Raw genomic sequence first — 27,910 nt, forward strand, 5'->3', positions numbered from 1 at the left:
CGTGGCCTCCCTGGAAGGGGACAGCCCGCCCCGCCCCGCCCCGCCCCGCCCGCCGAAGCTCCGCCCCTCCCGCGGGCCGGCTCCGCCCTCACCTCCCGGCCGCCGCTGCCCTCTGCCCCGGTTGTCCAAGATGGAGGGCGCTCCACCGGGGCAGCTCGCCCTCCGGCTGCTGCTGTTCGTGGCGCTACCCGCCGCCGGGTGGCTGACGACGGGCGCCCCCGAGCCGCCGCCGCTGTCCGGAGCCCCACAGGTAGGGCAGGGCGGACCCGGCTGGCCGCTTTACGACTCCGACCCTCCGGGAGGCCCGGGCAGTCCACAATGACGCTTTCCACATCCCACCGGTGGGCAGGGGCGGGGGTCCGGGCCCCCGAAGGAGGTGTGGGGAGAAGCACCCCAGGAAATTGGGGCGGCGTGGGAGGCCGAGGTAAGAGGGAAGGGACCTACTGGGGCTGCGTCGCTGTGAGTGAGCCTCGAGCCACCCCACACTGACTCTCCGGCGGCCCAAGCCGGCGCGCGACCTGACGGGGCTTTGCCGTCGAAGCGCGCGATTGCCGGTGATCGCAGGCCTTCGTAATGGCGCCTTCCCGGGGTAGAGCCGGCGCTTGGGCAGGGAATGTTTGCGTGCTCGGGAAGTGTGGAAGTTGCCCACTTCGCGCGTTTCCAGGCCACCTGTGCCTGCTCGGCCTGCGATCGCGAGGGCCCGCGGTCCCGAGGCTGCGGGGCTCCGCTGGGCTGAGGTGGGCAGAGGCAGAGACCCGGCCCTCGCGCGACGTAGTGTTTTTGTCGGATGTTGGAGGAGAAGTTCTCACGGCGGGGCGCGATCGGCGGCGTCGGCATCCGCTGGGAACTCAGCCCGTCCTCTGGGGGCGGGGCCCAGCAGTCCGGGTTGGCGAGTCCTACAGGTGCTTCTGATGCCGGCTGAGGTGGGAGAATCGAGGCATCCTAACATTGAAACGTGGCTGATGCTCACCATTTCTGCCGTAGAGTCGTGCCTACCTAGGCCAGTATCAGCCTTTTTTTCAGTAGAATGGTAGGGAAAAGTTTGAATATTTTAAAGTGCAAGTTTTCTGAGAATGACAAGAGACTATGTCGGTACACCTTATCTTACTCCTCAAGACTTGAATACGAACACTCTAAATATAAAGGTGAAGGGCACGGTAAATGTCACTTTGACCAACAAGGTGAAACCGCGTCTCTACTAAAAATAGAAAAATTAGCCGGGCGTGGTGGCAGGTGCCTGTAGTCCCAGCTACTCGGGAGGCTGAGACAGGAAAATTGCTTTAACCCAGGAGGCAGAGGTTGCAGTGAGCCAAGATCGTGCCACTGCACTCCAGCCTGGGTGACTGAGCGAGACTCCGTCTCAAACAAAAACAAAACAAAGCAAGTTTTAACGTTTTAGAATAATGACATTACCCCATGTGGGTACAAAAATGACGAGCATGTCTCAGTTCTGCAGGGCATTACAAGAAGCCAGACATTGCCTGCCGTAAGAACCACCTATATCTGAAATTATATGTGGATCACAGTTGCATCTGGTTAAACAATAGGAATGTGATGGACAGGCACCAAGGGACCAAATAAAAGTGAAATAGTTCTAAAAAGTTCTGGAAATATGGACATTATTTTCCCATTTTTCAAGTTTTAAAGATTCATAATTGACACCTATGTGTCAAGCGATGTTTAGGTCTATATAATCTGTGAAAAATACATTTTGACTGCAGGCTTAAAATACACTGCATTGTCAGCTGGCTCTTAGTGATTTTATTATTTCAGTTCTCCCTTCTTGGACCTTCATTTCACTTTTGGAAAGTCCAGATCTAAACTCGGAAATTCACATATTAAGCTGGGTGCAGTGGCTTACGCCTGTAATCCCGGCTACTCGGGAAGCCAAAGCCAGAGGATCGCTTGAGACCAAGAGCTGGGTGTTGGCTGATAAGCCTGGTTAACATAGCAAGAGCCTATCTCAACAATAAACAGTTTCACAGATTAAATGAATGCTGAACAATAGAAAGAGAATCCCATTACCTGGACTGTGTTTGTGGGAAACTGAAGTCCCTTGATCTAAGTCTTCTCAACGTCTTATTGTGAAACATTTCCAAATAGGAAAGAATTTCACAGTGGTCCCATATATTGTATAAGTGCTGTCCAGTAGAACTTTCTGCCTTGATGGTTATGTCTTTTCTCACCTTGTGAGTAGCCACTGGACTGCTGTGGCCACTGAGCACTTGAAATGTGGCCAGTGCCAGTGAGGAACTGCTTTTAAATTTTTATTTAATTTTAATCAATTTAAATGTAAATAGTCACAAGTGATTAGTGTGTACCATATTGAACAGTGCAGAACCAGACTACCCTTAACATTACTAGCTTTATCACATCTGTCCATCCTCATATCTAGCCTGATATAAATTAAACTGGTTGAAGTCAGGAAAATTCTGCCTTCTTCCAATGACTCAGATTTATTGGATTATAAGCATTTTTCGGTTTTTATGTATGCAGTTGTCAGAAGTTGAGGTTATACAAGATTGCCTTTTTTTTTTCCGAAACAGAATCTCACTCTGTCTCGCCCAGGCTGGAGTGCAGTGGCGTAATCTCGGCTCACTGCAGCCTCTGCCTCCCAGGTTCAAGCGATTCTCATATCTCAGCCTCCTGAGTAGTTGGTACCACCGGCATGTGCCACCACACCTGGCTAATTTTTGTATTTTTATTTTTATTTTTTATTTTTGAGACAGAGTCTCAGTCTGTCTCCCAGGCTGGAGTGCAATGGCGTCATCTGGGCCCACTGCAAGCTCTGCCTCCTGGGTTCAGGTTCAAGTGATTCTCCTGCCTCAGCCTCCCGAGTAGCTGGGATTACAGGCTCCCGCCACTATGCCTAGCTAATTTTTTTATATTTTTAGTAGAGATGGGGTTTCACTATGTTGGCCAGGTTGGTCTTGAACTCCTGACCTCAAGTGATCTGCCCACCTTGGCCTTCCAAAGTGCTGGGATTACAGGTGTGAGCCACTGTGCCCAGTCACTTTTTTTTTTTTTTTTTTTTGAGATGAAGTCTTGCTCTGTCCCCCAGGCTGCAGTGCAGTGGTGCGATATTGGCTCACTGCATCCTCTGCCTCCCGGGTTCCAGTGATTCTTCTGCCTCAGCCTCCCAGATAGCTGGGATTACAGGCACGTGCCACCATGCCTGGCTAATATTTGTATTTTTAGTAGAGATGGGGTTTCACCATGTTTGCTAGGCTAGTCTCAAACTCCTGACCTCAGGTGATCCACCTGCCTCAGCCTCCCAAACTGCTAGGATTACAGGCATGAGCCACCATGCCTGACCAAAAAATAAAAGTCTTTATAGTAAATTCTTCTAATATTAAAATAACTTGGTTACCAAAGAGAGGCATTCAGAGGACACTTACTTTCTTGTATGCATAACTATATATTTCACTCAGACATATTTTAAACCACCTGTCTATTACCTTTATTCTTAGGAACCCACTTGTGTCCCCAGTGGGCATCCTATGAGTAAAGGAATTAGAAGAATTGAAGATGGTTAGGGAGAAACTTTTCAGTGTCCCCAAGTATCGGGGGAACCAGCCCCTGATATTTCAACGTAGGTTCTTTTCTATTTTCCCTAAGTGTCGGCTGGTCTGAGGAATAAAGGGAAAGAGTACAAAAGGAGAAATTTTAAACCTGGGTGTCTGGGGGAGACATCACATGTCAGCAGGTTCTGTGATGCCCCCCAAGCCGCAAACCCAGCAAGTTTTTATTATGGATTTCAAAAGGGAGGGAGTGTACGAATAGGGTGTGGGTCACAGAGACCACATGCTTCACAAGGCAATAAAATATCACAAGGCAAATGGGGGCAGAGCAAGATCACAGGACCTGGGCGAAATTAAAATTGCTATTGAAGTTTCATGTCCCACTGGGCACTCACTATCATTGATAACATCTTATCAGGAGACAGGATTTGAGGGCAGACAACCAGTCTGACTAAAATTTACTAGGCAGATATTTCCTCATCCTAATAGGCCTGGGGGCACTACGGGAGACCTGGGCTTATTTTGTCCCTTATCTACAAATGTATAAGACAGACATTCCCAGAGCGGTCATTTTAGAGACCTCCCCCAGGAATGCATTCTCTTTCTCAGGGCTGTTCCTTGCTGAGAAAAAGAATTAAACAATATTTTTCCTATTTGCTTTTGTAAGAAGAGAAACATGACTCCGTCCCACCTGGCTTCCAGGCAGTCAGACCTAATGGTTATCTCCCTTGTTCCCTGAACATTGCTGTTATCCTGTTCTTTTTTCAAGGTGCCCAGATTTCATATTGTTTAAACACACATGCTTTATGAACAATTTGTGCAGTTAACGCAATCATCATAGGGTCCTGAGGTGACATACATCCTCAGCTTACGAAGATGACAGGATTAAGAGATTAAAGACAGGCATAGGAAATCACAAGAATATTGATTGGGGAAGTGATAAATGTCCATGAAATTTTCACAGTTTATGCTCAGAGATTGTAGTAAAGACAGGCGTAAGAAATTATAGAAGTATTAATTTGGGGAACTAATAAATGTCCATGAAATCTTCACAATTTATGTTCTTCTGTCACGGCTTCAGCAGGTCCCTCCGTTCGGGGTCCGTGACTTCCTGCAACACCCAAGCACTTTCTAAGTATATGCAACCCTGGCTCACAAGCCTGAACTTCCAGTTCAATCAGAAGTTCTCAAGAACAATAAATATGACCTGGCTCTGAACTCCTGGTCAGGAGGCAGTAAGGAGCGTGCTTCCCTTTTGCAGTGAAATCATTCAGAAATATCAGAAAAGAATTTCGTTGAACTTGGTTCTCTGGAAAATATAGTGTGCTTGTGTCTGTTAATTGTCTTTTTCAAACTCTGTAATTTTACTAGGTAGGTGAGATATATATATATATAAAATATATATATATAAAGTTTTATATATATATATATATATATATATATATATATATAAAGTTCAGTAAGTTGCTAACAATGTTGTGTATGTTCACTGCTAAACGGCCGAAGCTGTAAAATGGTTTCCTAGAACAACATTGGAGGCTTACTTCTGGGCTGTTAGAAGAATAGTAGTTTATAATTAATACATTCTCTAGTTTGCAGAGGAGATCCATGTGACTTGAATTTGGACATAAAACAATATAGCTGTCAATCTGATGGCTCATTTTAGATGCACTATTGATTCTAACCCTCTAGATCAAGGTGGTCCAGGAGAAAGCCGGCTAGTTCTGAGGAATTGCTAGTTGGAAAGCTTCCTAGGCTTCTAGTTGGGAAGTGAACCAAAGTCACTCTAAATGTATGATGTGGGTCTTGTGTGGTATGAATCCTGTTGCACAAGTTATTCCTGGAATGAGCTCAACCTCATGAAATTTCACCAGTCTTATTCTCTCATTTATTGGAAATTATATATAAAGTATTGAGGATACTCAGGGCCAGCAGATGTACTTGTATATTCTTTTTGATGTTTATAAACAGTTTTCCTATTTTCTAAGTTAATACAACCTCAAAGAAAAAGTATTTGAGAGGAGTATTGTTTTATTCTAGAATAACAATGTCTATTTGTGAATAAACTTAGGAAAAAATTTGATTTACAAATGACAGATTGTAGTTCCTGTGGTCAGTGGTAAATACTTCTTAAAATAGTGCTTGCTTCTCTATATAAAGCATGTCATCTTCAATAGTTGGGTATACTGCTTTTGATCATACCTTGAGAGGCAATAAAATTGGAACACTACAGATACTTGTATAAAAAGCACACTCAAGAAAGGGTCAGTGCAACTTTGGTCAGGTGTGGCTGATGCCCGTCATCCCAGCACTTTGGGAGGCCGAGGTGGGTGAATCACGAGGTCAGGAGTTTGCGACCAGCCTGACCAACATGGTGAAACCCCATCTCTGCTACAAATAAAAAAATTAGCCAGGCGTGGTGATCCCAGATACTGTAATCCCAGATACTCAGAAGGCTGAGGCAGGAGAATCGCTTGAACCCAGGAGGCGGAGATTGCAGTGAGCCGAGATCACTACTGCACTCCAGCCTGGGCAACAGAGCAAGACTCCATCTCAAAAAAAAAAAAAAAAAAAGTCAGTGCAATTTTGTTTATAAAAGCAAAAAAGTTGGAAACAACTCAGATGTCCATGGGTAGTAGAGTAAATAAGTAAATTGGTAGTCAGAAATGGACTACTGTGATTATAGCTATGTGCATCAACAGTATCAGCTAAAGTTAGGGAAGAATACATATACTGTTATCCCACTTACATAAAGCTCAGAAACAGATAAAGCTAAGCAACATATTGTTTAGAGAGAGACACACAGGTAGTAAAACTATAAAGAAAAGCAAGAAATGATTCAAATGGAATTGGGTGTAGGATTCCTTCTGGGGGGATACAGGGCAATTATGCAGAGCCTGCCAAGGCAGGGGTAATATTTTATATTTTATCCTCGGTGGTACTTACAGGAGTGCTTATCTTTTAAACTCTACATTTGCATATTATATACTCATGTGATACTTTTCACAAGTAAATAGAAAAAATATATATTATAAAAAATTAGACCTGGCGTGGTGACTCACGTGTGTAATCCCAGCACTTTGGGAGGCCGAGGCGGGCGGATCACGAGATCAGGAGTTCAAGACCATCCTGGCCAACATGGTGAAACCCCATCTCTACTAAAAATACAAAAATTAGCTGGGTGTGGTGGTGCATGCCTGTAATCCCAGCTACTCGGGAGGCTGAGGCAGGAGAATTGCTTGAACCTGGGAGGCAGAGATTGCAGTGAGTTGAGATCGCGGTACTGCACTCCAGCCTGGCGACAAAGTGAGACCCTCTGAAAAAAAAAAAATTATAAAAAATATGAATTGTAAATAAGGGTGGAAAAATGGCTATAAAATGGAAAAGATGGTCCTTTAAACTCTCTTAATTCTGTTATAAGTGATTGTACAATAGATATAATTGGAAGGAAAAGAAATAGCCATGTTATTCTCAATCTATGAGATGTAGACCTATCCAATTTACACAATACTTGTTTTACAGGACGGCATCAGAATTAATGTAACTACACTGAAAGATGATGGGGACATATCTAAACAGCAGGTTTGTCTCCTTTTCTGGTTTTAATATATAATTTAGCTAAGTGCTATGCAGCTTATTTGATTTTTTTAACCTGCATATCTAATTTAGTTAATCTTTTTTGACATGAAGAGTTTGCTATTATTTATAAATATTGGAATTAATGTGTATGCTGCTTTATTTTAAGGTTGTTCTTAACATAACCTATAAGAGTGGACAGGTGTATGTAAATGACTTACCTGTAAATAGTGGTGTAACCCGAATAAGCTGTCAGACTTTGATAGGTGAGTACTACTAAATTATTTCCATAATTGCTCTGTTTTTTTGTTTGTTTGTTTTTGTTATTGTTATTGTTTGTTTTTTGAGACAGTCTTGTTCTGTCACCCAGGCTGGAGTGCATTGGTGCGATCTCAGCTCACTGCATCCTCCACCTCCTAGGTTCAAATGATTCTCATGCCTCAGCCTCCAGAGTAGCTGGGACTGCAGGCATGTGCCACCATACTCAGCTAATTTTTGTAATTTTAGTAGAGACAGAGTTTTGCCATGTTGGCCAGGCTGGTCTTGAACTCCTACCCTCAAACCATCTACCCTCCTCTGCCTCTCAAAGTGCTGGGATTACAGATGTGAGCCACTGTGCCTGGCCTGTTCTGTTTTTAATAATACTAAATTAGCAAAACAATTTTTGGATGTTATATATTTCCATTTTAAAGTAAAAATAGGCTGGGCGCGGTGGCTCACTCCTGTAATCCCAACAATTTGGGAGGCCGAGGTGGGCAGATCATGAGAGGTCAGGAGTTCGAGACTAAACTGGTCAACATGGTGAAACCCCGTCTCTGCTAAAAATGTGGTGTGTGCGCTTGTAATCCCAGCTACTCGGGAGGCTGAGGCAGGAAAATCGTTTGAATCCAGGAGGTGGAGGCTTCAGTGAGCTGATATCACACCACTGCACTCCAGCCTGAGTGACAGGGCGAGCCTCTGTCACAAAAAAAATAAAAATAAAGTAAAAATATACATCACTGAAGCAAGAGGATCACTTGATCCCAAGAGTTTGAGACTGCAGTGAGCTATCATCATGCCACTGCACTCCAGCATGGGTGACCGAGCAAGACCCCATCTCTAAAACACACACACACACACACACACACACACACAATCAGAATGTACAATAACACTAATGTATTTAAAACTCTATTATTTTATATTGGCTGCTTCTGGCATATTCACTATTTTCCGTAAGATCAGCATTGATGAAACTGCATTTCTGGTAAGTTGATCTTGATGTAAGAATGTGCATAGAGGTGGGGCATGGTGGCTCTAGCACTTTGGGAGGCTGAGGCGGGTGAACTGCCTGAGCCCAGAGTTGGAGACCAGCCCGGGCAACATGGTAAAACCTTGTCTCTGCAAAAAATGCAGAAATTAGCTGGGTGTGGTGATGTGTGCCTGTAGTCCCAGCTACTCCTGAGAGGTAGGAGGATCGCCACTGCACTCCAGCCTGGGCAACAGAGTGAGACCCTGGCTGGGGAAAAAAAAAAAAAAAAAGTGCATAAAGGTAGTAAATCGGATAGCAAAAGCCAAGAAAATGAATTGTCTGATTATCTAGTTTTCAGTTTACCCTTATCCTTATGTCAGTAGAACATTGTCTTTTTAACCTTTAAAAATTTTGAGTTGCTTAAAGGTAAGCAGATATGTTGCATTGGAATATGCCATATTATTTGGATGAAATAGCAAATACAAAGAATATACATAGGATTTTTTTTTTTTTTTTTTTTTTGAGATGGAGTTTTTGTTCTTGTTACCTAGGCTGGAGTGCAGTGGCACGATCTTGGCTCCCTGCAACCTCCTCCTCCTGGGTTCAAGTGATTCTCCTGCCTCAGCCTCCCGAGTAGCTGGGATTACAGGTGCCCGCCATCATGTCTGGCTGATTTTTGTATTTTTAGTAGAGATAGGGTTTCGCCATGTTGGTCAAGGCTGGTCTCGAACTCCTGACCTCAGGTGATCTGCCCGCCTCGGCCTCCCAAAGTGCTGGGATTATAGGCGTGAGCGACCGCGCCCGGCCCATTTGTTGTTTCTGTCAGTCTGTCTTTTAGTTGGGATTTTAACTTATTTACATTAATAAAATTACTGATACATTTGGATTTAAATCCTCCTTCTTAATTGTTTCCTCTTTGTGCCAACTGTTCTGTGTTTCTTTTTCTTCCCCCTTTGCCTTCATCTAGGTTAATTATTTTTGGTATCATAGTTCCCTTCTGTCTTGGTTTTACATAATTTTACTGTTCTTTTAGTGGTTACCCTTGCTACCAATAAATTAGTACTTTTGGCTGGGCATGGTTGCTCATGCCTGTATTCCCAGCCCTTTGAGAGGCCAGAGCTGGAGGATGACTTCCGCCTGGGAGTTCGAGACTAGCCTGGGCAACATAGGGAAACCTATGAGCCCAGTGTGGTGGCACAGGCTTGTTTTCCTAGCTACTTAGGAGGCTGAGGCGAAAGGATCCCTTGAGTTCGGGAAATAGAGGCTGCAGTGAGCTGTGACTATACCACTGTTGTCCATCCTGGGTGACAAAGTGAGAGCCTGTTTCAAAAAATGAATTTAAAAAATAAAAATAAATAAATTTGTTCTTTTATCACTTCCCAAACAATGCAAGAACCTTAGAACACTTAAATTCCATTTATTCCCTTTTTGCCTTTGCGTTATTATTATGTATTTTAACTCTTTGTGTTCTTTTTTTTTTTTTTTTTTTTTTTTTTGAGATGGAGTCTCGCTCTGTCGCCCAGGCTGGAGTGCAGTGGCCGGATCTCAGCTCACTGCAAGCTCCGCCTCCCGGGTTCACGCCATTCTCCTGCCTCAGTCTCCCGAGTAGCTGGGACTACAGGCGCCCGCCACCTCGCCCGGCTAGTTTTTTGTATTTTTTAGTAGAGATGGGGTTTCACCGTGTTAGCCAGGATGGTCTCGATCTCCTGACCTCGTGATCCGCCCGTCTCGGCCTCCCAAAGTGCTGGGATTACAGGCTTGAGCCACCGCGCCCGGCCAACTCTTTGTGTTCTTAAACCCCATGTGACATAATTATTATTGTTTTATGCAGTCCAGTATTCATGTTAATCATGGTTACCTTTTTCATTGCTCTTTATTCCTATCTGTGCTCCCCTCTATATCATTTGGTTGGAATTTCAAGTTCCAAATTTATTTCTTCTATCCCTGTTTCTCTGTACATTCTGCAACTCCTCCCTTACCCTCACACACATGCATTGTGCCCTCGTTGTCATTTTCCTTCGGCCTAAAGAATTCCCTTTAGTATTTCCTTCAGTACAGGTTTGTTAGCAGTGAATGGTCTGAGGTTTCATTTGTCTGAAAACATCTCTTTGCCTTCATTTTAGAAGGCTATTTTTGCTGGCTGTGGAAGCATAGCTTAGCATTTTTGTTTTAACACTTTATTTTCTCCCCTGCTGGGTGAGACTGCCAGCCACTTTGTCAAGCTTTCTTGCCTCCTAGTCATTGCTTTCTACTCAGCTTTTCAACCTCTCTACCTGTTCTGCTTGGGAGTTGGCAAATGCCTTCGTGGGAAGAAGTCACATAGGATATTGTGCTCACCTCAGGGAGCTCTTTTCTTGGCCCTTCAAGTGCTGGCCGTCTTTAGCTTCTGATGCCTCTAGACAGATATAGGTTTTGTGTGTATATGTAGGTGTGTATTTTTTACATCTTCTAGCGGATCTTTGCAAGTGGTTCATTGCAAGAGGGTTGGTATACTACAAGCTAATCCATGGTAGCTAAGAAAGGAAATGCTAGTACTATTGAAATAATAATTCTTTTGTTGTTGTATTCACTGGAAACAGGACGTGGAATGCAGCCTCTCTCCTCTCTTATGGCCATATTTTAGTCATCCCGGTCAGTGCACTGAGTTTGTTTCTATGATAACTGAAATAAATGCTCATCTTACCCAGTTACAACAGGAATCTTCAAAACATTAGATGCAGCAGCAACAACAAATCTTTAATTCTTTAAAGAAACTTTTTCTTTAGTTGGTGTATTTGTTATTTATTGCTGCATAACAGTTTAACCCAGAAATCAGTGGCCTAAGACAGTATTTATTATTTCATAGTTTCTGTAGGTCGAGAATCTGAGCTTGGCTTAGCGGGGTCCTATGGTTCTCAAAAGGCTGCCATCATGTCAGGGCTCATCTGGGAAAAATCTGCTTCCCAGCTCATTCATGTGGTCATTGGCAGGAGTCATTTCCTTCTGAACTCTTGAACAGAGGCCTCAGTTCCTCACCAGATATTGGTTGAAGGCCTTCCTCAGTTCGTTGTCACATGAAACTCCCCATAGAGCGTCTCACAACGTGACAAATTAGCTTCATCATTGAGAGGACAAGAGAGACTGCCAGTAAGAAAAAGAGTTCTAGCAAGACAGAAGTCACAGTCTTTAATAATCTAATTGTGGCAGTAACATTCCATCAGTTGTGCTATGCTCTGTATGTTAGAAACAAGTCACTAGGCTCTGTGTAATGGCTCGTGCCTGTAATCCCAGCTATTTGGGAGGCTAAGGCTGTAGGATCACTTGAGGCCAGGAGTTCAAGACCAGCCTAGGCAAGATAGCAAGGTTGTCTCTTTCAAAAGAACAAAAAGAAAAAAAAAAAGACTGTCTCATTCATGGATAGATAGAGAGGTAACTAACTGACTAGTCACTAGGTCCAGCCCACTTGAGGAAGGAATTGCAGAAATGTCTGACTCCTAGAGGCAAGAGTCATTGAGAGGCATTTTTGAAAGCTGCCTACCACAGTAAGGAAGTCAGAATATGAAGGGCTTTGTTGTTTTTTATTTAATTTTACTCAGTATTAGAGGTACTGTATGAGGCTCTTCTCACATTGCTATAAAGAAATACCTGAGACTGGGTAATTTATAAAGAAAAGAGGTTTAATTGGCTCATGGTTCTGCAGGCTGTACAGGAAGCATAGCACCAGAATCTGCTCAGCTTCTAAGGAGGCCTCAGGAAGCTTTTACTCATGGTGGAAGGCAAAGGGGGAGCCAGTGTCTCACGTGGCAGAGCAGGAGCAAGAGAGAGCGAGAGTGGCAGGAGGGTGCTGTAACACCAAGCCATGAGGGATCTGCCCCCATGACCCAAACACCTCCCACCAGGCTCCACCTCCAACATTGGGAATTACATCTCGACATGAGATTTGCGGGGGAACATCCAAACTATATCGGGCACCAAATTTGCAGGCTGAAGAATTGCCACTTGGGTGTATTTATATGACTGCATTTTCTCACCCATTGAGTCTCCTGTACCCTAGTCTTTGGGCTTACGGACATGGTGACACAGCACCTGCTGTTCTACGAGGCAGACCCACGAGTGTAATGGTCCGTTGAAACGTGGGGATGGACCATGAGAGAGGGGGTACCTTTGGCAGTGGTGCCTTTCAAAGGGCATGAAGGATTAGGCAGGCACACTAGAGAGAGGAGCAGTGAGGGGCCACATGAGGAGCCTGAGGACAACCAGTTAGAGGACTGGGAACCTCACAGAAGTGCCACTAAAGGTGCACGAGCAGGAGGCTGTGGACTGAAAACCACGTCACAGTGAGATGAGCCTGGCACTGTTGTCTGAATGGTTTGGAGGGGGGGACTAAAGCAGGGGAGGACAGGTAGGTACATCTTGTAATAGTAAGTAGTTAATGAACTAGATATTGAGATATTCCAGACAAAGGAAGTAACCCTATAGAAGCACAGAATCAGATTAAACAGCTGGGTGTGCATTCAGATTGTACATCTGGGTTCCTGTTTGGCAAATAATCTTCAGATTATTTGAGGGATAGAAACAAAATGCTCCATCTGTGGCGGGTGCATTGGTGTATGTTGCTTTATCTTTTTCGATAGCACTTCTACCTGAATAGAGTAACCATTGGCTCTATAAACCAGTTGCAGGTACTATACCCCATTTCTACTGGAGCAGGAGTAGGGGTTTCCTAGCTAGAGAAGAACATGGACAATAGCTAGTCCTACCCCATTATCCATTACCAGAGAGAAATGACAGACCTCCCCGACCCTCTTTCCCCATACCTGCTTTCTCTAATAGTAATGAGTCACTTATCGGGGAAAGGATTGAGAAAAGAACTCAATGTTCTTACTGCTTGGGCATCTTTTCTCACAGGATTTTGTGGATACATGAATGGATGAATGTATGTGCTTACTGTGTTAAAACATGGGATTGACTGTATCTTCTGGCTGGCTTTATAGTTATGCCTTGTTGGTTCCTCCTTGCCAACCTGTGTAAAAGAATAGGAAAGATGGGCCGGGCACGGTGGTTCATGCCTATAATCCCAGCACTTTGGGAGGCCAAGGTGGGTGAATCACTTGAGGTCAGGAGTTAGCAAGACCAGTCTGGCCAATATGGTGAAACCCCGTCTGCTAAAAATACAAAAAATCAGCTGGGCATGGTGGTGCAAGCCTGTAATCCCAGCTACTCGGGAGGCTGAGGCAGGAGAATCCCTTGAACCCAGGAGGCAAAGGTTGCAGTGAGCTGAGATGGCGCCACTGCACTCCAGCCTGGGCGACAGGGCAAGACTCCATCTCAAAAAAAAAAGGAAAGATGTTGCTAGTGTGGTATTTCATACAAAGTCTAAAGATCAACACATTTTGCCCGTTCAAATGAGTGTAAGCAGTCATAAAGATTTGTCAGATTATCTTTGCTTTTAATAAATCTGAAACGGCATTGAGATCAGGGATGAAGAAAGCCAAAGAAATTGGTTTACAACTGTCTTGTTCCATGTAAATGTCATCAAAATAATCAAACTCAGTAACAAATTTGGTGGTAATTTTTGTTCAAAGTTGTCACTACTTTTTTTTTTATAGTGAAGAATGAAAATCTTGAAAATTTGGAGGAAAAAGAATATTTTGGAATTGTCAGTGTAAGGATTTTAGTTCATGAGTGGCCTATGACATCTGGTTCCAGTTTGCAGCTAATTGTCATTCAAGAAGAGGTAGTAGAGATTGATGGAAAACAAGTAAGATAGTATGTTTATTAATTGGGAATTAAATTATAAAGATTTAGATTTGTGCTAGGTATTATGCATGTGTTCAGTTATTTTGTTTCTGACTTGATAAAAAAGGTGTCTAATGTTGCCTATATCCAATTATTTACAATTTTTGTATATTTATTTTAGCATTTGAAATGTATTTTTTAAATTTCCCATATTCACACATGTTTATATCACTTTAAAATGTATGGACATTATTAATTAGAAAGTAAGGAAAGAGATTCAATTTGGCTCATAGTTCTGCTACCATTTCCTCTATGGTAAATGAAGTCTCTGTGTGTAAATGAAGTAGAATCGAGATTAAGCTTATAGTAGTAAGTGTCAAAGCAGACAGGAATATTATTAAAGTTGCAAGTTAAGTGCCCCAAAGTGGGAGTACGGGGAAATAAAGAGTAATTGTCGGCTGGGCATGGTGGCTCACGCCTGTAATCCCAGCACTTTGGGAGGCCAAGGCAGGCGAATCACCTGAGGTCGGGAGTTCGAGACCAGTCTGACCAACATGGAGAAACCCCCGTCTCTACTAAAAATACAAAGTTAGCCAGGCGTGGTGGTGCATGCCTGTAATCCTAGCTACTCGGGAGGCTGAGGCAGGAGAATCGCTTGAACCCAGAAGGCGAAGGTTGCGGTGAGCTGAGATCGCACCATTGCTCTCCAGCCTGGGCACAGCAAGAGCGAAACTCCATCTCAAAAAAAAAAAAAGAAAGAATAATTTATCTGAATAGGACACATGTTTTAGTTACATAGATCTGGGAGGAAAATTTGCTTTTAAATTTTTATGGGGCTGTGCCACTATTTAAAATAAAGAATAATTATATTTTCTTTCACAGGTTCAACAAAAGGATGTCACTGAAATTGATATTTTAGTTAAGAACCGGGGAATACTCAGACATTCAAACTATACCCTCCCTTTGGAAGAAAGCATGCTCTACTCTATTTCTCGAGACAGTGACATTTTATTTACCCTTCCTAACCTCTCCAAAAAAGGTAACTTAAAAGACCATTATTTAAAGTATTAAGGATATTATTTATTTAGTTGGTAGCTTTATATATACTCTTGAACTTTGTTGTTTTTTACACTATTTGCAAAAGTTGCTATTGATCTTTAATTAATAGTTAATATGTTTGGAAATGAGCTTCTTTAAAAAATGCTTCATAACATGTGTTGCTTCATATGTCCGTTTAAGGATTTTAGGACTCTATTTTGAGCCTTAGTAGAATGTGATCAGTGCTGTTTGCATAGTGACATTTTTCAGTAATTATTCACTCTTACTCTGGGTACTGATCACAAAATATGTAATAAGACTATTGTAAAGGTTCATTCAGATGAAGAACTATTCCTTTTTTCACAGAAACGTAGAACTTCTAAAATTTTGGCTTTCTATGTGACAGAATCATAACTGCTTTAGCTCCTTATACATGTCTTCGTTTATAGCTCTCTTCTGGCATTTAAATCAGTGAACATTCAGATATGTTCATTTTTTCTCCCATGGTAAAATATGTGTTCTTGCTATCCTAAATGCTATTATTGGTTTGGTAATCTTAGGTCTAGTAGGATAAGACACCAGCATTTTGGTAATGTTGCTCTTTCTCCTGGGTAGAAAGTGTTAGTTCACTGCAGACCACCAGCCAGTATCTTATCAGGAATGTGGAAACCACTGTAGATGAAGATGTTTTACCTGGCAAGTTACCTGAAACTCCTCTCAGAGCAGAGCCTCCATCTTCATATAAGGTAAATCAAGTATTTGGTGTTGTATTTATTTGGTGTTATCATAAGCATTCATGGTTATGATGAAGAAAATTGATCTAGCATTTAAAATGGAGTGGAAATTATGAAAATGGAACCATGGAGCATTGGTGATAAGGGACTCATCTTGGTCTTAATGTGATACTTTTAGGTATTCCTATTTTCCTCTTCAAGCTTTGTTTAATAATATTGTAGTCAGATCATGATTATCAAGGTGCTGGATTTCATGTGGTTAGAATTATCAATTCCACAGTTCTTTCTCATATCCAGATTTCTGTGTTTATTCTGCACCTGCTACCTTGCATACACACATGTGCATTGTGCCCTCAGGATCTTGCCCAGTGATTCAGCTCAGGTGGTTGAGAATGTACTTTCTGGAGTCAGCCTGCCCAGGCTTGAAACCTGGTTCTGCCGCAGACTAGTTATGTGACTTGAACAAAAAATTTTTTTTTTCTTTGAGATGGAGTCTCGCTCTGTCACTTAGGCTGGAGTGCAGTGGTGTGATCTCAGCTTAATCTTCCGCCTCCCAGGTTCAAGTGATTCTCCTGCCTCAGCCTCCCAAGTAGCTGGAATTACAGGCGCATGCCACCGTGCCTGGCTGATTTTTGTATTTTTAGTAGAGACAGAGTTTCACCATGTTGGCCAGGCTGATCTCAAACTCCTGACCTCAAGTGATCCACCCACCTTGGCCTCCCAAAGTGCTGGGATTATAGGCATGAGCTGCTGTGCCGTCCTTGAACAAATTCTTAATTTGTTCTTAATCTAACCTCAGTTTCTTTATCTGTACAGTGGGGCACCCACTTAATCTGAATAGTAGTGTAAAGTAGTATCTCATGAAGTTGTTATAAGGATTAAATAAGTTGGGTACTACATCTAAATATGCATTAGCACCTACTAATTTCTCGAATGTTACCTGTGACATTTATACTGCTTACTAGGAATATATTCATGGGTTCAGAGAGTATCCTGATATCTCTGTGTGTATTAAGTAGCCCCTACCCAAAATTCATTTTAAATGAGCAGGGTCTATGGTTGGTCTTAAAGGAGTAGTAGTTCTCACTGAAGGACAGGATTGCATATTTGGGGTCAGTGTGGACTGTAGCACCTTTACCCTGTCTACCTAACCTCCCTTAGCAGGTCAGCCCCAGAGCAGACTGTCTTCATAGCCCATGCCATGAGTGCCCACCTTGGGTTCTTCTCTCACTCTTAAAGTATAGAAACATGTTTTGTACACAGTGAACTTCCCATTTGTTCTAAAAGCTATTAATATGTTTGTCTTTCTCTTCTTTCTCTTGTGCTCTAGGTACTGGAAACAGATAGTTGAGTCTGCTCCATTTCATTTATAATGGACTAGCCTAACGAATCTCTTGTCAATTAGCAATTATTTTCTTTTGATTTGTAATTAGAAAACAATATAAATAATTTTACAGGCTATTAACATTTCTGTGCTTGTATTGTTAGAACACATTTTAAAATTATAAGTAACTTTATTGAGGCACATTCTAAAATAAAATGCACCGTTTAAAGTATACAATTAGTTTTGACAAATGTAGTCACCCATGTAACTACCAGCACAATCAAAACATAGAATATTTTCATCATCCCAAAGCTAAAACATTAAAAAATTTAAAGTTTATTCTTAGAGATCGATGCAACTTGCATATCTAATCAAAACTCCTTTTTCAGGTAATGTGTCAGTGGATGGAAAAGTTTAGAAAAGATCTGTGTAGGTTCTGGAGCAGTGTTTTCCCAGTATTCTTTCAGTTTTTGAACATCATGGTGGTTGGAATTACAGGAGCAGCTGTGGTAATAACCATCTTAAAGGTGCTTCTCCCAGTTTCTGAATACAAGTAAGTATTTCTTATTTTTGAAATGTTAGTATTTTTAATGATTAAAAAGTGAGACATATTTGCTGTGTTTTAAAGTAGAAAATATAAAAATTAGAGAGGGTAAGACAAATGGGAGGGAAAATAACACCTACTGTTTTTCTAGCCCATCTTCCAATATTAGCAAAATTGAAACACATTTATTGAATAGCTATTGGAATCAGGACATTCTTAGAGATTCAGATGTGAGTAAGACAAACTCTGCTAAGAACTTAAATCTAGTAGTGGAGGAAGGAAGCAAATATGTGTAATGGAAAATGCAAGTGTATGATCAGAGGTGAGCAAAACCAGACGACTTCATGATGTATTTTCAACCCCAGAGTGTCAGTTTAAAATGTAGTTAATTTCAGTAGACAAGCAGGATACTCATTGCAGCATTGTTTGTAATAGAAAATAAAAGCAAAAGAGGCTGGGCACGGTGGCTCATGCCTGTAATCCCAGCACTTTGGGAGTCCGAGGCAGGTGGATCATGAGGTCAAGAGATCGAGACCATCCTGGCCAACATGGTGAAACCCCATCTCTACTGAAAGAAAAAAAAAAAAAAAAGGCCGGGTGTGGTGGCTGACGCCTGTAATCCCAGCACTTTGGGAGGCTGAGATGGGTGGATCACGAGGTCAGGAGATCCAGACCATCCTGGCTAACATGGTGAAACCCTGTCTCTACTAAAAATACAAAAAATTAGCCGGGCGTGGTGGTGGGCGCCTGTAGTCCCAGCTACTCGGGAGGCTGAGGCAGGACAATGGTGTGAACCCGGGAGGCGGAGCTTGCAGTGAGCCGAGATGGCGCCACTGCACTCCAGCCTGGGAGACAGCGAGACTCTGTCTCAAAAAAAAAAAAAAAAAACTTAGCCCGGACCTGGTGGCTCATGCCTGTAATCCTGGCACTTCGGGAGGCTGGGGCGGGTGGATCGCAAGGTCAGGAGTTTGAGACCAGCCTGGCCAATATGGTGAAACCCTGTCTCTACTAAAAATATAAAAATTAGCTGTAGTGGTGGGCGCCTGTAGTCCCAGTTACTCAGGAGGCTGAGGCAGGAGAATGGCTTTAACCCGGGAGGCGGAGGTTGCAGTGAGCTGAGATTGCGCCACTGCACTCCAGCCTAGGCAACAGAGTGAGACTTCATCTAAAAAAAAAAAAAAAATTAGCTGGGTGTGTGGCACCCACCTGTAGTCCCAGCTACTCAGGAGGCTGAGGCAGGAGAATCGCTTGAACCCGGGAGGAGGAGGTTGCGGTGAGCCGAAATCGCGCCATAGCACTCCAGCCTGGGAAACGAGCGAAACTCCCTCTCAAAAAAAAAAAAAAAAAAAAAAGTAAAAGCAAAATAAAAACCCTTTTAACTGTTTGTCAATGAGGGCTAATGAGATTTTCTCTGGCTGAATAAGTCCAAAATCTATTATGTGGGGGGAAATATGGCAAAGCGGTATGAACACATTTAGGTAAAACAAAAGTATTATGTGTATATAAATGCATAGAAAATTTCTGGAATGAGATAATGTTATCTTTAATGAGTGGGAATGAGAGCAGAGGTGGAGAGACTGACTTTGACTTCCTTTTGTATATTTTTTAGTCAAAAATTATTTTATAATAAAATTTAAAATGAATTTTTGTTAGTATTTTCCCAAGTCAGTCATTTTATTTATTTAATTAATTTGTTTATTTATTGAGTTGGCGTGTCGGTCCATCACCCAGGCTGGAGTGCAATGACGCAATCTTGGCTCACTGCAACCTCCGCCTCCTGGGTTCAAGCAATTCTGCTGTCTTGGCCTCCCGAGTAGCTGAGGTTACAGGCATGCACCACCTTGCTTGGCTAATTTTTGTATTTTTAGTAGAGACGGGGTTTCACCATGTTGGCCCAGGTGGTCTTGAACTCCCGACCTCAGGTGATCCACCCGCCTCGGCCTCCCAAAGCGCTGGGATTACAGCTGTGAGCCACCCCGCCTGGCCCATTAGTCATTTTAATTATCTTAACAGAAACAAATCTCAATGCAGATGACCACAGTTCTTGGCTTAGCTACATTGCATTATACTTTTATGTAACAGGATTTTTGGAAAAGAAGACCTAATTCGAATATTTACTTTTCCACTTGCTTCTTATGAGGTCTTTGAAGCTCCGACTTCTTCAGGTGTAATGATGAACTAATGCCTCACTTGAAGGATTGTTGAAAGTCAAAGTCATGAAGCAAGCAAAGCACCTGCAGAGTAAAGAAATATTAGTTGCCCCTCCCACCTCTTAGTTTATATTTCCACTGAAGAATTGGCATTCCCATTCCTTTCTGATACAGAAGTATCCTTATCCAAAATGCTTAGAACCAAAAGTGTTTCAGATTTCAGATTTTTTTGGATTTTTGAATATTTGTGTTATACTTACTGGTTGAGCATCCTCAATCTAAAATCCAAAATGGTCTTGGGAGCATTTCCTTTGCATATATGGAAATATATATATATACACACTTGTATATATTTTATATAAATATATATACGTGTGTGTGGGTGTGTGTATATATATGTAGAGAGAGAGAGAGAGAGAGAGAGAGAGAGAGAGATGGGATCTTGCTATGTTGGCCAGTTTGGTCTTGAACTCTTGGCCTCATGCCGTCCTCCCTCCTTGGCCTCCCAAAGTGCTAGGATTACAGGTGTGAACCACTGTGCCTGGCCAAGCATTTTTCTTTAAGTATCATGTTGGCACTCAAAAAAGTTTTGGATTTTGGAGCATTTTGGATTTTGGATTAGGGATGCTTGACCTGTAATAAAAATTCTATAATTTAAGATTTTTTTTTCCCCTTTGGCTGCCAGGAAGTTCCAAACTTTTTTTGAACTTTCTTATGTATACCTGCATAGAAAATGGTGTTGTAATGTTTTTCTTTTGCCATTGTTTTGTTATGGGTTTCTCTGCAGGTACAGATGCAATATAAAATGAAAAACCAAATTTGCAGTTGTACTGCAGATGCTTCCTGGTAGAAAAGGATGTAATAGAGAACTATAGAGAGCAGTGAACTGAAAATATCCCTTCTCTGTTCTTCAGTTCTTATTCTTCTACCTAGAGGTAGCCATTGTCAACTGTTTGAGTTGACATCTTTAATCGAATTCTATGTACTAGTGTAAATGTATACTAGATAGTAATAATTGTTTATCAACTCAGATTGTTAATTGTTCTGCATTGCATTTTTCACTTCATACAGAGGTTTCCCAAACTGTCTTGGTTTACAGTATCCTTAGTGTGCCAGTAATTTTTTTTAATGCCCCTATATGTAGGCCAAAAGACAAATTTAAAGATTTTTAAATTTTGTCCTTTTTTTTTTTTTTTTTGAGACAGAGTCTCGCTCTGTTGCCCAGGCTGGAGTGCAGTGGCACAATCTCAGTTCACTGCAAGCTCTGCCTCCTGGGTTTATGCCATTCTTCTGCCTCAGCCTCCTGAGTAGCTGGGACTACAGGCGCCCGCCACCATGACCAGCTAATTTTTTGTATTTTTGGTAGAGACAAGGTTTCACCTTGTTAGCCAGGATGGTCTCAATCTCCTGACCTCATAATCCATCTGCCTTAGCCTCCCAAAATGCTGGGATTACAGGCATGAGCCACAGCACCTGGCAATTTCGTTCTTAAATTACTAATTTAAGAAGTACTAGTGGGATGTGAATGCCTATAGAGCACTACACAATACCTCATACCTTGGCATCAGTGGGAAATTGACATCCTCATTTCTTTTTTAGTGTTAGTTTTGTACAGTATTTGCTTTTTATCATAGTAACCACCTGTGTTATCCATTTTGTGTTGCTTATAAAGTAATACCTGGGCTGGTTACTTTATATAGAAAAGAGATTTATATATTTAGCTCATGGTTCTACAAGAACCATGTAGGCTGTACAAGAAGCATGGTGCTGCCATCAGCTGGGCTTCTGGTGAGGTCCTCAGGCTGCTTCCACTCAGCAGCAGCGCAAGGCAAAGGGGAGCGGCATGTGCAGAGATCACATGTCAAGAAAGGAAGCAAGAGGAACAGCAGGGAGGTGTCAGGCTCTTTTTAACAGCCAGCTCTCCAGGTAATGAACAATGAGAACTCATTCCCCTCCCCTCTAGAGAGGGCATTAATCTGTTCATGAGGGATCTGTCACCATGACCCAAACACTTCCTATTAGTCCACACCTCCAACATAGGGGATTAAATTTTAACATGAGGTTTGGAGGGGAAAAACTTTCCAAATCTAGCACCACCAAAACCCAGCTTTGGAAAGATTGACTTCACTGAATATTTTGCAGTCTAATGTTAAAACCATGAAGTAACCTCAAACTAGTATTACACATGAAGTCTCTTGAAAATTTATAATATTCTGTGGTGCCACCGTGAGTGTGCTCACCAACCCAGGGACCTCAGTGCAGTTTGGGAATCATAGACCTAAGACCTTATCTTATCACTACATATATTCTTTTTTGTCCCCTTAGTTATTTTAATTCCATTTTATTTTGTATTACTTATTTTTGAGACAAGGTCTCACCTTGACACCCAGGCTGGAGTGCAGTGGCTCAGTCATAGCTCACTGCAGCCTCAATCTCCCAAGACTCAAGTGATCCTCTCACCTCAGCCTCCTGAATAGGTAGGACTAAGGTGTGTGTCACCATGCCCAGCTAATTTTTTAAATTTATATTTTGTAGAGCCAAGTTTTCCCAGGCTGGTCTCAAACTCCTGGGGTCAAGCAATCCTTCCACCTTGGCTTCCCAAAGTTCTGGGATTACAGGCATCACCCACCGTGCCCAGCCCTTAATGTTATTTTTAACTGACATGTCATAATTATGTATAGCTTACCTATTCTTTTTATGGCTGCATAGTTCTAAAGGAGATAGGAAAAATACTTTGGTTTTTTCCTACTCTGACACTCTGGAGTACTTCACATTGGGCACCAATACGTGTGTGGGGATTTTTCCCCACCGATAACCAATTCTCCAGTGGACACCAGTGGGGTGTCCTGTAATTCTTTCAGTTCTGATACTTTCCACCTGGACATAGCTTCAGATTCCCACGGGCTAAGGGCTTAGTTCTACAAGACTGTCCCCCTTCAGATGCCAGTTGTAAGCCCCAGATTCTGACCAGCTGGGTTAAAGAGGTTCCCATGACCTCCTCTTTGGGTTTGCTTAATTTGCTTGGGACGTCTTTGGGGCGGCTCACAGATCTCAGGGAAACACTTCCACTTACTGGTTTATTACAAAGGAAACATGAACAGGCAGATGGAAGAAGTGCATAGGGCAGGATATGGGAAGGGAGAGAGGGGTTCAGAACTTCCCTGCCCTCCCTAGGTGCACCTCTATCCAGGCCCCATACCTCTGTGTGTTCAGCTATCCAGAAGCTCTCCAAACCTAGTCCTTTTGGGGTTTTTTTTTTGCAGGTTTCATCACACAGGCATGATTGATTGTATCATTGGTCACTGGTGATCAACTCAACCTTCAGTACCCCATTCCCTTCCTCAAGGTTGGGGGATGGGACTGATCTCATGGTTGATACCCCTGGCAACCAGCTCCCCTGTTGAGGCTATCCAGGATCTCCGCCCCTCTCCACCATCAGTCATCATTAGCATCCAAAAGACATTTACCACTTTGGAGATTTAAGGGCTTTAGGAGCTATTCCAGGAAGCCAGAGGAACCTACAAGTCACAATATCACAGGTGTTCCACAGTATAGATATACCTTGACAAAACCATTCCTCTAACTTTACATAATTTCCAATTTCATGTTAATCCCAGTAATGTTCTAGTATATTCTTGCACATATATTTCTTTACACATGTGTATTTATGTACAATAGATTCCTAAAAGCAAAATTACTGGGTCACAAGTAATTGTATTAACTCCTTACAACCTGATGATAATCTTTTTTGGTTTTGCTACTAAAAATATAATTCATCTTAATTTGCATTTTCATCTTACTAGCATCTTTGCTAGTTTAGGTCTGGGTGGGTTCAACATCTTTGTGATAATTGGTTATATATGATTCTCTCATGACTTGCTTACTTCGAGCCTTTGGCCGTTTTTCAATTGTGTTGCATTTTGTAACTATTATTATATAAGAGCTCTTTGTCTATTATACATATATAATGCACATTGCAGATTCTTTTTATTGATCCCAGCCTATCATTTGTGTTTTGCTCATTTATGGTATCTCATATCATACAAAAGCTTTAAATTCGAAGTCTAAGCAATTCATGTTATTTATGGCATCTAGGGTTTTTATTTTGCCTACTAAGTAGGCCAGACTTTCCTATCTTAAAATTATGGGGCTTTTTTTGTTTGTTTTTTGTTTTTTAAAGACAGGGTTTTGTTCTGTTGCCGAGGCTGGAGTACAGTGGCAGTGTTATCAAGGTCCGCTGCAGCCTTGACCTCCTGGGTTCAAGCGATCCTCCTGCCTCAGCCACCCAAGTAGCTGGGACTACAGGCACTTGCCACCATGCCTGGCTAACTGTTGTTGTTGAGACAGAGTCTTGCTCTGTTGCCCAGGCTGGAGTGCAATGGTGTGATCTTGGCTTGCTGCAACCTCCACCTCCTGGTTTCAAGCAATTCTCTTGCCTCAGCCTCCTGAATAGCTTGAGATTACAGATGCCCGCCACCATGCCTGGCCAATTTTTGTATTTTTAGTAGAGATGGGTTTCACTATGTTGGCCAGGCTGGTCTCGAACTCCTGACCTCAAGTGGTCCACCTGCCTTGCCTCCCAAAGTGCTGGGATTGCACATGTGAGCCCAGCCATTTTTTTTAAAAACTATTTTGTGTAGAGACAGGGTCTCACTATGTTGCTCAGGCTGCACTCCTTGGGCCCAAGCAGTAGGCCCACTCCAAAGGTGCTGGTATTACTAAGGGCATGAACCACTGTGCCCAGCCATTATATTTTCTTAAAATTAATTAATTAATTTATTTCTATTTTTTGAGACAGAGTCTCACTCTGTTGCCCAGGCTAGAGTGCAGTGGCGCAATCTCTGCTTACTGCAGCCTCCACTTCCCGGGTTCAAGCGATTCTCCTGCCTCAGCCTCCCAAGTAGCTGGGATTACAGGTGTGCACCACCACGGCCAGCCAATTTATGTATTTTTAGTAGAGACAGGGTTTCACCATGTTGGCCAGGCTGGCCTCGAACTCCTGGACTCAAGTGATCTGCCCGCCTTGGCCTCCCAAAGTGTTGGGATTACAGGCGTGAGCTACTGCGCCCGGCCAAAATTTATTTTTTAGTATTACTTTTCTGTATACTTTTAAAGCTAGAGTTCTCATTTTATTTCCCAAACAGAGGCCATTTTTCCATTAGTAATTTCTCATTGACTTAGAATGTTACCTTATTATAAACTAAATTTCCATATATGTTAGTCTTTTTCTGGACTCTTTTCTGTCCCAATGATCTATTTGTCTATTCCTGTGCCAGTAGCACACTTTTACTCTCATGTTTTGTTTTTGTTTTTGAGACAGGGGCTAACTTTGTCACCCAGGCTGCAGTGCAGTGGCACGATCTCGGCTCACTGCAGCCTCCACCTCCCGGGTTCAAGTGATCCTCCCACCTCAGCCTCCTGAATAGCTGGGACTGCAGGTGTGCACCACCACGCCCGGCTAATTTTTTCTGTTTTTAGTAGATGGGGTTTTGCCATGTTGCCCAGGCTGATCTCGAACTCCTGGGCTCAAGTGATCTGCCCTCCTCAGCCTCCCACAGTGCTAGGATTATAGATATGAGTCCCTACACCTGACCTACTATCATGTTTTAATAAAGAGAGCTAGTTAAGGCAACTTTGTCTTCTCCCCATTGTTCTTTTAAAAAAAATCTTATGGCTATTCTTGCAGTTACTCCCCTGTGAACTTTAGAATCTGTTTGGTTCTATGAACAACTAACTTCTGTTGGTGTTCTTATTAGAATAACACCAAATTTACAATATAGGGTCCTAGATTCAATCCAAAGACGTACTCTCTGGTCAGAGATTTTAAGTAACAAAAAGAGCAACACAATCTAAAGACCTAAGGTTGTGTTCTAGTGGTGAGTGTTGTTTAGAAAGGGGCTTAGGCTTAGGCTTTTTGCTCAGCCTGGGTGTATCTAGGAACCTAAATCTGTCTTGGAGATATATACTTACCCTGTTCTTCCCTAAAATAGGAAATAATGAACTTCCTCGATGCCTTTCTATTCTCTCAGCCAGTTTGGTTGAAGTGACTTTGGGCTCAGAGTTTGTACAACCACTATGAATTTTTAAATAGAATGCAGCAAAAGAACCTAACCTTAGGTATATATTATAACCTTGAAGTAGCCTTTTCTCACTATCAAACTACAGGCAGAGGAAACATTTAATTTTGATAGTAATTAATCACTTTCTATTTCAGAGGAATTCTTCAGTTGGATAAAGTGGATGTCATACCTGTGACAGCTATCAACTTATATCCAGATGGTCCTGAGAAAACAGCTGAAAACCCTGAAGATAAAACATGTATTTAAAACGCTGTTTCATATCATGGACTCCAAAGTAGCTTATTGCCTCCAAATTTGCCACTTGAATATAATTTTCTTTAAATCGTTAAGAATCAGTTTATACACTAGAGAAACTGCTAAACTCTAAGACTGCCTGAAAACTGACCTTTACAGTGCCAAGTTAAACTTTACCTTATTCTCGGCTGGGCGCGGTGGCTCACGCCTGTAATCCCAGGACTTTGGGAGGCCAAGGCGGGTGGATCATGAGGTCAGATCAAGACCATCCTGCTAACATGGTGAAACCGTCTCTACTAAAAAAAATACAAAAATTAGCCAGGTGTGGCTGTGCACACCTGTAATCCCAGCTACTCGGGAGGCTGAGGCAGGAGAATTGCTTGAACCCAGGAGGCAGAGGCTGCAGTGAGCCAAGATCACGCCATTGCACTCCAGCCTGGGTGACAGAGCAAGACTCCATCTCAAAAAAAAAAAAAAAAAAATTGACCTTATTCTCTAAAAGGGCTGGCTATTCATATGATGAATTGTTAAGGAAAACTTAAAGTGGAAGAGAAGACATGTGAAGAGACTTTGAAATTATCAAAAGAAAACAAAAAGACCAGACAAAATCTCATGTGCCAATAACTTTTCAAGGTGCCTTTGTTAAGGGAATTATATCCACTTAATTACTATAATATATAAGACTTTATGAAAAGCACTTTATAAAATTCTAATTTAAAAGCTCAAGAACTTAACACTTATTTTTTTATTTAGTAGTGTGCCTTTATATGAAGTGTGTGACTCACTATAAAATCACTAAAGTGTATCATGATTTGATTGTATCCTGTACCAAGACTACTTACCTTGAATGCGCCAAGATTTAAAAGTAGTATGACACGTTCTCACTCCAAAATAAACTTTTTTTTTTTTTTTTTTTTTGAGGAAAAAAGTATAGCCGTTTTGGTTACACCGATATAAAACCTTTGCCCAGGTAAGAATGACCGAGATGCAGGAGTAGGTATACTTTCATTTACACTGGCTGAAAGCATGGCTCAAATTGAATGAGTCCAATGATACCATGAGTTAGATTGTGCCCTTGGTCTTGTGGTTCTAGATACAGTGCTGTTTACCCTAAAAGTGTTTTATTACCTTTTTAAACCATCACTCATATTGACATACTAATATTTTATAATGTGAATGAGTACATATAACTCATCTCTCATTATGTGATAGTTTCTATTGTTTTATTAAAAAATATTTTTATTGCAACCCATCATTTTGAAAACATTATCCAAGAAAGTAATGGTTGTTTTTTTTTTTTTGAGATGGAGTTTCACTCTTGTTGCCCAGGCTGGAGTGCAATGATGTGATCTCAGCTCACTGCAACCTCCGCCTCCCAGGTTCAAGCAATTCTGCCTCAGCCTCCTGAGTAGCTGGGATTACAGACTCCCACCACCATGCCCGGCTAATTTTTGTATTTTTAGTAGCGATGGGGTGTCACCGTGTTGGCCAGGCTGGTCTCAATCTCCTGACCTCAGGTAATCCACCCACCTAGGCCTCCCAAAGTGCTAGAATTACAGGCGTGAGCCACCATGCCCGGCCATGGTTGGTTTTTTTGAGACCACTTTATATTTAGGCCAAACATATGTGTGTGGTGGGGGTGGAGAGGATGACAAGAAGTAGAATGAAGGAGTGATGTTTCATTTTGCCAGACTTTAATTGTTACATTGCATGGAATACTGCTGGAAAAAAAAATAACCTGCAACTTATAATTTGATCCT

At 42.2% G+C, this 27,910-nt stretch overlaps 1 protein-coding gene across 2 annotated transcripts; it reads left to right on the forward strand.

Annotated features, from left to right (window-relative positions):
* Nucleotides 1–107: 107 nt before the first annotated feature.
* On the forward strand, nt 108–26,876 carry GINM1 (glycosylated integral membrane protein 1). Of its 2 annotated transcripts, XM_005552095.5 has the most exons (8): nt 108–250; nt 7,044–7,103; nt 7,267–7,363; nt 13,917–14,068; nt 14,929–15,085; nt 15,700–15,830; nt 17,532–17,695; nt 26,051–26,876. In XM_005552095.5, the coding sequence occupies exons 1-8, from the start codon at nt 131–133 to the stop codon at nt 26,160–26,162; spliced, it is 993 nt and encodes a 330-aa protein (XP_005552152.3). In that variant the 5' UTR covers nt 108–130; the 3' UTR covers nt 26,163–26,876. The 2 variants fall into 2 exon arrangements, with proteins under 2 accessions (XP_005552152.3, XP_073893322.1); XM_074037221.1 differs by lacking the exons at nt 7,267–7,363; nt 13,917–14,068.
* The last annotated feature ends 1,034 nt before the right edge of the window (nt 26,877–27,910 follow it).

This window comes from Macaca fascicularis, chromosome 4 (assembly GCF_037993035.2).
Source record: "Macaca fascicularis isolate 582-1 chromosome 4, T2T-MFA8v1.1".
Lineage (NCBI taxonomy): Eukaryota > Metazoa > Chordata > Mammalia > Primates > Cercopithecidae > Macaca > Macaca fascicularis.